The sequence below is a fragment of the Camellia sinensis genome, chromosome 4 (genome assembly GCF_055761805.1).
Source record: "Camellia sinensis isolate YWXY chromosome 4, ASM5576180v1, whole genome shotgun sequence".
NCBI classification, from domain to species: domain Eukaryota; kingdom Viridiplantae; phylum Streptophyta; class Magnoliopsida; order Ericales; family Theaceae; genus Camellia; species Camellia sinensis.
Window position 1 is genome coordinate 182244670 of NC_138964.1, and position 12555 is coordinate 182257224.

General features: G+C 34.6%; 1 protein-coding gene and 1 long non-coding RNA gene across 2 annotated transcripts; one reads left to right on the forward strand and one right to left on the reverse strand.

Annotated features, from left to right (window-relative positions):
• Nucleotides 1-1730: 1730 nt before the first annotated feature.
• On the reverse strand, nt 1731-11044 carry LOC114309414 (pre-rRNA-processing ESF1-like protein). The gene is made up of 7 exons (XM_028255144.2): nt 10278-11044; nt 10124-10198; nt 7931-8157; nt 6430-6592; nt 5380-5508; nt 4154-4857; nt 1731-2507 (listed from the first exon to the last, which is right to left on the reverse strand). Exons 1-7 carry the CDS (start codon nt 10872-10874, stop codon nt 2258-2260), a joined length of 2145 nt encoding a protein of 714 aa, XP_028110945.2. The 5' UTR covers nt 10875-11044; the 3' UTR covers nt 1731-2257.
• Nucleotides 4853-5717, forward strand: LOC145789742 (uncharacterized). Its single transcript, XR_014328025.1, has 2 exons — nt 4853-5240; nt 5325-5717. It is a non-coding gene; the product is annotated as an uncharacterized LOC145789742 (long non-coding RNA).
• Nucleotides 11045-12555: the final 1511 nt, after the last annotated feature.

Sequence of the window (12555 nt, forward strand, 5' to 3'; positions counted from 1 at the left end):
TATAATGCATACCATAATTGAAAATGTATCCCAAATTTAGGTCAACTATGGGAGGTGGCTTGCAATCAACAAATTTGTATTTGTAAGAGGGGGGAGGGTGCTTGGAACTTGGAGGGCTGGTGGAGTATAGGGCTTGTAGACACTTGGGGGAAGTTTTTTCACTTATTTTCTTTGAAAAATTGCATAAAAATGGAAAGAAGTTGAAACAATTGTAAAGAGGTAAGAGAATAAAAAATAACTGCAGTATAGATGAGATTTAAAAAATAAATAAAAATATATGGTAAAATTACATTTTTTGTCCTTCCTATATTTATGCCCTCAACCCGTCTCTTCCTTCCACGTCCTTTCTCTTCCTCATCCACCCTCTATCTTCTCTAGCTACCAGCCATCCTTTCCCTACCTTTTCCAGCTGCTACCAATCCGCCCTGGCTTTCCACCTCCAACCCTCTTCCACACTGCCACCACCAACCCTCACCCACCCTCTTTCGACCCCCATCGTCCATTCCCAGTTCCTTCCCCACTTTTGCTTCTCGCCCCACTGCCACCACTATGATAGAGATGATGATACAATGAGAGAAAATAGAGAGATTGCAATGAGGAAGAAACTGAGATCTCGTAACAGAGCTCGGGTACCTAGGTGGTCTAGTGAGGAGGCTAGGGTATCACGATGATGGCAGGAAGGAGGCTAGGCTAAGGCTTGGCAAAGAGGTTTAAGGGAAGGCTGGGAAGTTTGTAAGGGTCACAATGGTGAAGGAAGCGAGGAAAAGAACTGGGTTGGAAGAGGGGGCAAGGAATGGATAAGAGGGATTGAGGGTTAGAGGGTGACGGTAGAGAAGGAGATGGAGGGTAGAAAAATGGGATTAGGCAGAGTTCAGATTTGCTAAAGTCGATGATCTCAACTTCCTGACGAAGTTGACTCATTATGAGACTAACTTAGACTTATTTTGATGATCTAAACCATTCATCTCATACAATCAACTGAGAAAATTATTAATACAAAATATCATATTGATCCATCATCGATTGTCAAGTCATCATATTATTTTTATCCATATGGCATATATATTATTAAGAATAGACCATCTTTTTATTTAATCTATATGTGATTTGATCATGTGATTAATTATGTTTGATCAATTTAATTTTTTTCATACATGTTCTTTTCAATTTGTAATATGTGATGAATAGTTCAAATTACTGAGATGAATAAAGTTTGTAATATAGGTCTAGAAAGTGAACTTGTATATAATTTTTCATACAGATTAGTCTCACAATGTACCAACTTCATCTATGAAGTTAAAATTTTCAACTTTAACAAATTCAAATTCAGATTAGTAGAGGTTGGAGGTGGTCGAGAAAGGATTGGGGAAGGTGGAGGACGGTGGTGCTGGCCGTTGAAGATGGGGCAGGGAGGAGGAAGAGAGAAGAGGAAGCAAAGGGACAAGGGCTAACAGCAGAAATATGAGAGGCAAAAATAATTTTTTTTTTTATAATTAATTTTTAAGTTACCATCAATTTCTGTATTTTCTTTCCCCTCACTGCTTTTCTATGCAACCAAACAGGAAAAGAATGTGAAATCCTTGCACCGACATAAACAACTCATTCATGAAGCAAAAGTTTAAATCATCACCCGTCATTTACCATCGCCTTCCCCAACCGGACACCGCTGGAGGGGTTGGGGAGCATTGGGCTTCTGGACAGTTGTAAACAACTCATTACAAGATGCAAAATTCAAAAAGTCTACTCTTACATTTTAAAATCACACTGCATCCATTAACATCAATAACAAGCATGATTATCAAGCTATACCAAAAAAAAAATAAAAATAAAAAACTTAGAATCTATGCCATAAATTATCGCCTTTGTCAACTCAAAGAAAACAAACTCAAAACTATATGTCAGTTGCAAAAACTCCTCTTATAAAACCACAGATGAGACTAAATTTTCCTCGCTTTTCCGGCAAGAAATTGTGATCTGGACCTAGGGCCATAGAAGAGAGATCCTAAACTTAAAATGAAAAATCCAACCTAGACCACCAGGATAAATCAATAAAATTACAAGAAACATAGTGATACCTCTTGCTCTTCTCACGTAGTCCCTTAGCCAACTGCCTGGTCACTTTATACACTCATTCCATTTCTTTTACTGCACTTTTTAGAAACACAAAGCAAGCTTATCTTCTAGATCTCAATTTAGCATAACTCTAGCCTATTCTGGCAACCAATTGAACCCAGAGGAAAGGAAAGCAATTCTCTCACTATCTGGCCTTAGATTGCAATTTTTCACTTCTTGTTGAAAGCTTACTTTTGGAGGGTATTTGAACTTGTTTGGACTTCATCTTGATTGACCTAACCAGCGTTGATAGCTCATACTTATCTTTCTCTGAGGACAACTTATCAGATCTTGAATACTCATTTTTGTCATCAGAAGGCAACTGAGCTGGTACGGGTTCTTCTTGGTCACCCTTCCGATGCTTCTGTGTCAACTGTCGAGCATAGGTCGCACTCCTACAACACCCAAACTCGGTCCATAAGCAATAAATATGACTCTATAAGAAAAGGAACTATGTAAAGCAAACAATAGTTCAAGACCTAAGAAGCACATACATGAACACGTGACATAACACGGATATGCCGACAAGAAAAATTTCAAAAAAAGTAGGACATGACACCTGAGGGACACATGCAAAATGTATAATTTTATATATTTTTTATGTTATATAAAGGAAAATAATTATTGTGTCAGATATATGACTATTCAAGTCAATATAATAATTTTTGCAGTCCAGAGGAGAACAAGTATAAATTTACATTGCTTTTGTTTTATCATTAGATTCCATGTTATTTTATTGAAAAACGTAATGTGTTTTATGTGTGCAAGTGTTGGGAAGTGTACAATTAGTGCCATGCCAGGTCAGTGTTGGACACGACATGTTACCTTCTTAAAAATGTTCGTACTTCTTAGTTCTAGACAAATATTTGTCAATTCCTCCATGTTTCAGAATAATTATCGATGACTGAAGCAGACAAATAACAAAAACATTCACATGACAAAAGCATGGGCAAATTACACTGACAGCCATTGAGGTTTCTGTTTAATACAGATCCCCCTCACATTTGAAAAATTACACTTACCCCCCTATCAGATTAAAATGACATATTTGCCCCTTAGCTTTTATACATATAAAATAATACAGATATTTTGCTCGTGTCATTTTACGGGAAATAACAAGGGACGCTTTATTTACTTACTGGTCCTAACTGATAAATTTATCACTATAAAAACAAGAGACTAATAAATTAATCACTATAAATTTATTCATAAAAACAAGAGACTAATAAATTTATCACGATAAATTTATCAATAGGACTTAATGGGTAATAAGTCTTAAAAATAAGACCTATTGGTAATTTTCCCAAATAACAATCACCTTCTTTGGTTAAACTCACACACAAAAAAAAAAAAATTTATTTTTTTTATTTTTTGGGTTTTTTATTTTTATTTTTACTGAATTTTTTTAATATTTTAAGCAATTTTTTTATTTTTTATTTTTCAGATATACATAATCTAAATATGCTTAAGAAGTATAATATTTTGTGATATAGTGGTAGAAATAAAAATGAAAAATTATATTCATATATAAAAATTTATACAAAAAAATATCATAAAAATGTTGTGATCGTGATATTGTTGTAAATATAAATCATGTTTATGGGTATTTTGTTTTAAAGTGAAAGATCATCATTAAGCTATATCATTGTGTTTGAAAATTCTATATAAAATTTATGTTTGTATATCATCACTCAATAAGAATATGTTCAAGTAGAATTTAATGATGGAAAGTTGTAAAATATAGCCATGATGATACGAAGAAGAAATGGTAGGAAAAATAAGCAAGATGGTCATTTAGAAAATTTTAGCACATGACATTAGCAATCCAGAGGATAATTTGTAATGAGATTACAAACCTCAGGGAGGGAAATGTAATCTTTCAAATGTGGAGAGATTTGTATTAAATAAAAACCTCAACGGTGTCAGTGTAATTTACCCTTAAAACATCAAATTGCATGAATCACTAAAAATGGGATCATTGCAGAATTGAAACTGCCAATAAGTTATGACCACATGAATTATGTTAATGCGTAGGATATACCTTTTGAATTGAGGATCTGTGGGGTCCAAAGCATAGAGAGGCGATGTGAAGAGAGCTGAAAACCTTGGATCATCAAAATCAACTGTCGGTATTTTTGCCTCGTCGGGAATTTCTTTTCCCTTCTTTCCCTTGGCCTTTTTAGGTTTCAGATTGTATCCCTTCAAGCTGGCATCTCCTCCATTGTCGTCAGCCAGTAATAACTCGAGCTCCGCTTTGCTTGCTTCTGCTTCTTTAGCTGCTTCCTCATGTTTCTTCTTCCCCTTCAAGTCACTTTTACCCCGTCCCTCTTTACTTCCTTTAATTGATGGTTCTTCAACAAAAAAGTCATCCAAATCTTCTTTTGGTTCTTGATCGGTATCACTACTCTCATCATCTGTTGAATACTTGGAGCTATTTTTCCTGGCCATCTTTTTCTCTTTACTCTTCCTTAGGTGTGCCTCCCAAACCGTTTCTGATTTCTTGTCCTTCTTTTCTAGTATGCGCTTGCTTATACCTTCTAAGCCGGTATTGAAAGTGACCTCCATATCCTGATGATCCTCCTCCTCATCTTCATCTGATTCTTCACCAGACTGGAGTAGAGCACGGTACAGATCTTGTTTCTTATGTTTCTTTTCAGGACAATCTTCCATTGCATCATCATTTTCATCTTCATCAGTTTCACTCTCATCAGAAGCCAGAAATTCCTTAAATTCCATTTCAGCAAGCTATATGAAACAGAATTGATATCAGTAATAGAAATAAAAGGTATAACTATATTTGAAGTTATTTCAATTAACAGAAGATGAAGTATGCTTGGCTATTTCAATGTGCATTTTTTCCATGGTTTTTCTCATTGTTCTATCCATCCACTTTTGTTGCTTCTTATCATTCTAGTCATTATTTACATTTTTTTTTAAATGTAACTATCCTTGAAGAAAATTACAGAGATACCCAGCATTGGAAAGTTCTATCTGCTCCCTGCATTATGGTGCAGGTTCGAGTCAAGTCACGGGAATCAGCATGAAGGGGGGGGTGTTGGGAATGGTGGGAAAAGTTGCCTACCTACTAACTCTGGGACACTGTTGTAAGTGGGAATCTTGAGTACAAGGTATGACCTTTTTTTCATAAGATTTACATACAATTACCAAGTCATCATTAAATGTGAACTTTGATTCACTCATGTGCAGTGCAGATAACAAATAAATTCAGGATCAACAAGGAAAACAGAAATATGAGAAACCACCAACCTCATCAGCATTAAATTTCCTCTTTAACGTCTTTGCACGCTGTGGTTCATCTTCATCCCAGGTAAGATGAATTTTGCTTTGCTGTAATGCTCGAGTTTGGAAATCTACACCCTCATAGCTTGTTGGGGCCTGAGGAAAAAATAAATAAATGACAATCTAAACAATCATTTGAATGTTAATCCAAGTTAGAACAGGCTCGCAGTTGCCAAGGCATTGAGTGAAGAATGGAAGAACATCTGTACGTATAATTGTTTAAACAAGATATGTAATTAGACTATTAGCTTTGGAACTGCCAAATTATTACTTGCAATAATAAATCTGAAACGACTTGCAGGATGATTGGATTTCTTAATCCAACAGTATAAAACATGAGTTCTATATAACTCAGTCAGGGATCCAAAGAAATGTATAAATAAGTCAGGAATGTGTATTTGAAAGACATGTTTTTGGTGTACATTGTTGGATAGCTTGATATACATTGGTGGACTCATTTCCTAACAGCTTAAGCATTCGAGACAATTGGTGACTTAAATGAGAAATTGACTATTTATTAAACTGAGGGTGGGACAATTGTTAACTTAACATACACAGATAATGAGAAATTGATTATTCATTAAAGAGAGGAAGACAGATGAGACGTTCATAAAAATAGGAAACTTAAATGAGAAATTAGAAATTCATGAAATAGAGAAAGAACAAGCATTTGGTCAGCCAAAAATACAATGGCTTCCATGCAATTGTTTATAAAGTTTTCCAATTCTTCACAAAAGTAATATATGAAAACATAATTAATCAACTTTTTGGAAACCTTTGCCTTAGTTGTATGCTCCAGTAATCAAGCGGAAGTCCAGTACATCTTCCTGAAGGATGGAAGCAATCATACAAGTAGCAACTTGTTTCACTCATCTCAATTGATGAAGTAGAAACAAAATCAATAATAATTATTCAATCAAGCTATCCTATTTTTCAAGAATCAGAATGAGCATTAAAAGTTAAAAATTTTCACTTCAAACTGCAAGTTCCTTAGGATAATCTAATGGTCAAGATTACCTCTGTTGCGACATCACGAGGGGGGTTTTTAAATTCCATGGAGTCTGGAATAAACCTCAAGTCCAGCTTATTGGATGATCTTTCAAACTCAACTCCATCACAAGTTTTGTAAAGATAATCTGCTGTAGCAACTGAATCACATTCTACGACAGCATAATAATACCTGAGGAGGGGAACAAAATAAGTTTTAAATGGAGACCGTTGCTCAAGACAAGACAAGATAAGATCATAGCAGGGCACGTTAACAAAAAAGAAATCAAAGGAATTATGAATAGCGGCTTCACAAATAGTGTAAAGAGGCATATTCCTTTTAGGCCCAATGAAAGGACAGCAATTGATGAAATATTTTCTAAGCATGTATTTTATTTTAAATTAAATACAAAAATACAATTAAAAAGTTAAAACCTCTTCCTAAGTTTTGTAATTTTGTTTTTTAAAGAAGAAGAAAAATAACATTTCTTTCTGAATTCAATTCTAAACATTTAAATGTTTCACTCCATAGTCCTCACATTTGAGAGGGAAATATTTGCCAGCCAGAGGATAATGTTTTTATAACTTCCTTCCCACTTTCTTTTCTTTCCTTACAAGCCAAAAGGAAGCTTAAAAAATTCCCTACGCTTCTCACCTCCCATCTCATGAAAATGAATTTAACAATGGAAAGCATGAATAGTCAGCAGATCAAATATGTTTATAAGACAACTCAGAAAAGAAACTGACTTAACATAAGTTAGTTTCTATTATTCCTAACAACATAACATCAACTTCCAAAAATAGCATATGATAGCAATTTCTTTTTCCCACATGGGGAAGACAACAAAACAAATTTACACACCTATGAAGCATAGATATAGATACATGATACAAATACAATACAATATTGATACAGTAATATCCAAAAACATAGAATCAGGTGCAGTTAGGATACGTTGAAAAAAATTTAACATGTAGTATTATATTATACATGAACTCAAAAAATAATTAGAAACCATTCTTGAGCAATTGATATTAATTTAAGAGCCAATAGTTTGCTTACTTTCTTTTCCATGAATGCATTAATTTGATAAAATATGAAAAATTAAGGTACTACTTCAATCTCACTATTTTCTTCTTTGGTAAGAAATTTTAAAAAAAAAATAAAAAAATTAAATTAAATTAAAAAATAAAAAAAAATTGAAAACCATTATTGTATTTATTCTAACAATCATATGCTAATACTGAGCAAAAATTATTGCAATCTCAATTTCATAATAATTTGGATATGTAGCCTAGAGTGTCCAAAAAGTATCTGATACTTTTTATATTAACATCAAGCATTAGATATGTTTAGGAAGTCTCTTATATGTATCTGAAGAGTTTCAGTGTCCAATGCGGGTACAATACGGATAGAACACCTTTTTAGAAGTATCCATGTTTCATAGTTATGCACCAATATGCTAGCAAAGCAAACACTAAAATATATTTAAGATCAGGCATAAAAATTTCAACAGCATCAAGTATTTACCTTAGCCTACTTATTTCATATGCACGCAATTTCTTTTCGTCGATTTCATCATCATTGTCATCATCACTCCCATTTTGCTCATTATCGTCATCAAATAGGCCTACTGGACCATGCAGTGCTTCCTCTTCCATACGCTTAAGTCCAAATTCAGATGGATAGACCACCACAGATAAAATCTGCCCCCCTTTAGGGAGAAATGAGCTCAATAATACATACAAATCAACTGCCTACAGAACAAAACATAGTTTTCAGCGGAGGAAGCAATAACGTGAACCAAAAAAAAAATTGATTAAATACACCAGTAGTTTTTTGTAAATATGAGTCGAACTGCAAAAGTTGGGCATGACCTTCTCTTCAAACTAGGACAAGTTTACTTTCCAAAAGAAAAGTTCAAGTATAAAATGAACCAGACAGTAACAGGCTACACCGATTAATTGTTAATTTTGTTTAATCTAGAATAATGTTCAAATACTACTGCATGTCGAGGAAACAAGACATACAAGAACATTTAAGAATGTTTCCAAAAGTCCAATTCCTAGCAGGAACTCTCGTTTTAAAAAAAAAAAAAGGGTTTCCATGCAATTTAAGAAGGCAGCATTTCCTCATGCTTGTATGATTGGTTAATTACTCTCTTATGAAATGGGATTCGCTTTGTGGACCTTTGAAGGGCAGTGGATTGGGCATTTGACATTTTGTGATCTTCAATAAAGCTTTGGTAGGAAAATGGCTATGGTGATGTGCTTTACAGGCAAAAGGTTTGTGAAGGAGGGCAGTTGCCAATAAATATGGCATTGAGGACGGAGATTGAACCTCAAGGGAGGTTAGAAGGTCTAATGGAGTTGGTCTGGAAAAGGGTTAGGATAGGATGGACTTCTTCTTGCAAATTTTGGTAATGGCCGGAGAGTGAAGTTTTGGCTTGATGTGTGGTGTACGGATGTCTCGTTATCAGAAGCTTTCCCATAGCTTTATAATATTGCTTAGGTTTGAATTATACTACTTGCAGATACTGAAAATGGTTTTGTTTGGGAACCAAGGTTTCTTACATCTATTTGGGAATAGAAGTTCGAGGAAGTGAGTTTTTTGAGCTTCTTTACAGTGATTGGTGAGTAAAGGGGGGGAAGATGAGATGAAACGGAGGGATGTGAGTCCAGATTTTCCGTCCAGATCTTTTTCATCACCTTTCAGTTGGCAGCATGAATACCTACCTCCTTCCCTTGAAAGTCTATTCTATTTGTAAGACTTGGGCCCCTATGAAAGTTTTGTTTGTTTGTTTTTTTTTTGTGTGGACCTAGGTCGCCTAATCTGTCATTCGTTGGATTAGGTGGATGAATCGAGCTCCAATTCGCAAATTCTCGAATCTGTTAAAATGCAAGTAAAACCCAAGTGTTCCCGTGGTCAAATTCACAAATTACAAATGAAATGCCACACGTATTTCTATTTGAAGGCATGCACGCAAAATCTATACCCGTATTTCAATGTGCTAATTAAACAGATCAGCCTTTTTTAGCCCAATTTTAAGCTCAATCCACAAAGCTGCAGTCCATCTACTCTCATACTAGACATGGTGACTCACTCTGATACAAAATGATACAAACCCTAAAATAAAACTTGCTCTTGAAAACCGGCTTGCAAGGAGGGAGTGCCCAAGAGACTTATATTCACATAGTCAAGCTCTTACTTTTCTGATGTGGGGCAATGTAAGGATTGAAACAATGCATCCTAATAACACTTATTTTGCACTATTGCATACCCCTTTCCCTTTCCTAAATTTTCTCTTTCCTAACCCTTAACAGTGTTAGTTAACTGTTAACTTAAATGCACAAGTAAGCACTACGTATAAGTTGTGAAATGTAAAGGTGTGGCTTATTAAGGGGTTGTTTGGGATGACCTAAATAAGTGCACTTTTTATCTTTTTACAAAAAGATGTGCAGAAAAGTAGAAAAGTAGGGAGGTGATGTGATGAAAAAAAAGATAAAAAGATAAAAAAATATGGATTATTTTTGAGTTTCCAAACTTGGCCTAAATAAAGCATCTTGTTCCATAGTTGAATTGCTTGCTTACATCTAGAACTTCATTATACTGCCATTGCTCTTCATATCAAAATCTAATTAGAAGCTTCAATATTTCCAATCATCATATATCACTTCATAACGGATATTAATTTAAACACAATGCAAATTAATGACATCACACCTTAACATGACTCCAATCCAAATTAACAACAGCAAGTCTGCGAGTTTCTTTGTCAATTTCTGGTACATTTTCCTCCTGTTCCACATCAAAACAAATAAATTTCTTCTGAATTATAGCACTAATTGGCATCAAACATTTTGACTTGGCAATTTACCGGTACAAAATTGTCTTCCTCTGAATCAATGTCATCTTCTTCCTCTGAATCCGTGGTGTCTGATGAAGAATCTCCATCGCTCTCTACATCCTCATCCTGTACATCTTCATCCTCATCGTCTTTTTCTGATTCCGATGCCTCTGATTTGCTTTTCAACTCCACATCAAATGACTTTCCTCCTGGTTTCTTCAATTGCTCCTCCCTCTCACTCTCGCTCTCTTCGCTTTCCGCATCACTTTCAATATCTTCATCCTTCACTACTTCTTTGCTTTTCTGCTCTTCTTCTTCGAGGCGGTAGTAATGTTTGAGAGGATTCTGAGAAGAGTCCTTCTTACGCTTGCCTCTCTTGTCGATTTGAGCAGACGACGAAGAGAACCTCTTGTCCGTGAACACGCGATCGAAGCGAGAGTCGATTGTGACCTTCGACTTGTGCTTCGAGTGCTTAGCGAACCTAGGGTCGGAGTGTACAGAAGCAAAACGAGAGTCCGTGATTACCTTTTCACTCCCATGCCGGCGCCCGCTATCCTGCGCACCCTTGGTTGCCCCGGCGGACTCGTTCTTCGAATCTTTCTTAGAGTTTTTGTTCTTGGAACCCATTGTTAGACGTACTTTCTGCTGCGAAGATTAGCACTGGGTCGGAACACAGAGCAGTGTAAAAGCTTTCTGATTTTTGTCTTGCGCGACCATAAACCCTAGCAAGAGGATTTTAGCAGCAAAATCGTTCTAACGAATCGAACAGTGATTAAACTAGGGTTACTTACATTCACACCCCTCAACTATTAGTAAATACCGTTTTATCTTATTATTTAAGATATTATATAATTTGATTCTTTCAACTATATCATATTCGCTTTTATACAACTCCTTTTTGATCCCTTCAAAAGTGATATATTTATATGATTTTCATAATTTGGAGGTTAATGTATATAAATTTATAGATGAGAACTGTAAGATGATATTCACTAATAATTTATATAAAATTGTATAATTTGACTCTTTCAACTATGAAAATGTAGTATCACATTCACCCCTACAAACTTCTTTTTGAACCCTTCAAAAATAATGTATTTTTATGCTTTTCATAGTTGAAGGTGAGTATATACAAGTTCATAAATGATAGGAGTAAAGTAATATTCATTAATAGTTTCTCATTATTTATGAAATCGTATAATTTGACTATCTCAACTATAAAAATATAGATTAATGTTTCGGAGTATTAAAAAAGGAGCACTAATGAGGTGGCTCTCCCTTGATGTGGTGGTTGTCTTTTTTGTTTTGTTTTTTTTTTTTTACATTTTCCAACTCATTAGCGCTTTTAGTGGTGTGTTTTTTAGTGATTTCAATTACTTCTGGAAAATATAATATCACTTTCACCCCTACAAACTCCTTTTTGATCCTTTCAAAAGAGATATATTTACACAATTTTTATTTTTACTTCTCTGATTTGTTTTGGTAAAAAATTATGAAAAAAGCATTTGTTGCAAAATATATATATATATATATATATTTTTTCAAAAAATATTTTCTTCTGTTTACTTAGAACATCTCCAATGGTGTCTGCTAAAATGGCATTGTTATTGCTATAATTTGGCAAATTATAGCAATAACACTCTAATAATCACATGCTATTTTGGTAAATCTCAGCTAACTTTCCTTCCAAGTTTGCAGGTGTTATTTGGATATAGGTTTTTTAATTTTTATTTTATTTTATTTTTATTTTTTTTTGTCTTTTGTGACTTTTTTTCAACTGTTTGTAAAAAAAAATTATATATTTACATTATACCTAACTAGACAAATATAAAAAATTAAAAAAAATTAAAAAATTAAAAAAAAATTAATATAATTCACCCCACCAAAAAACATACCATTACAAAATAAAAATGACAGGACTTCTAGAATCATCTACCTCTCTCTATCTGTATCTCATTTCTTTTATCAGAACAGAACCCCACTAGGTCTCTCTTATCACTCTCATTTCTAGAACCTCACCACCCCTCATTCTTTCTCTTTTGAAACCCAAAGTAGTCTTTATCTCTCTTTCTCTCTCTCTCTCTATCATTTGATGACGAAGGTGAAGTAGCGTCTCTCTCCCTACTATTTCTTCCCCATAATCCACTGCCGCTTTTCCATAACCCACTGTTTCTTTCTGAAGATCGTAGATCAAATTACATCACAAACCTTCTCTCTCTCTCCCGGGTCACAAACCCCTCTCAGGGCCGGCCCTGCCCTAAGGCAGGTAAGGCTTGTGCCCTAGGTCCCATATTTTGGTCTAAAAATA

Bases quoted from the DNA above. Each gene is read 5' to 3' on its own strand.
- LOC114309414 (XM_028255144.2), bottom strand. From the start codon at position 10,874: ATGGGTTCCAAGAACAAAAACTCTAAGAAAGATTCGAAGAACGAGTCC. The intron at 10,199-10,277 runs GTAAATTGCCAA...GATGTGGAACAG, and splicing joins AGGAAGACAATTTTGTACCG to GAGGAAAATGTACCAGAAAT. The intron at 4,858-5,379 runs GTTGGTGGTTTC...TGTTTCATATAG, and splicing joins GGAAATTTAATGCTGATGAG to CTTGCTGAAATGGAATTTAA.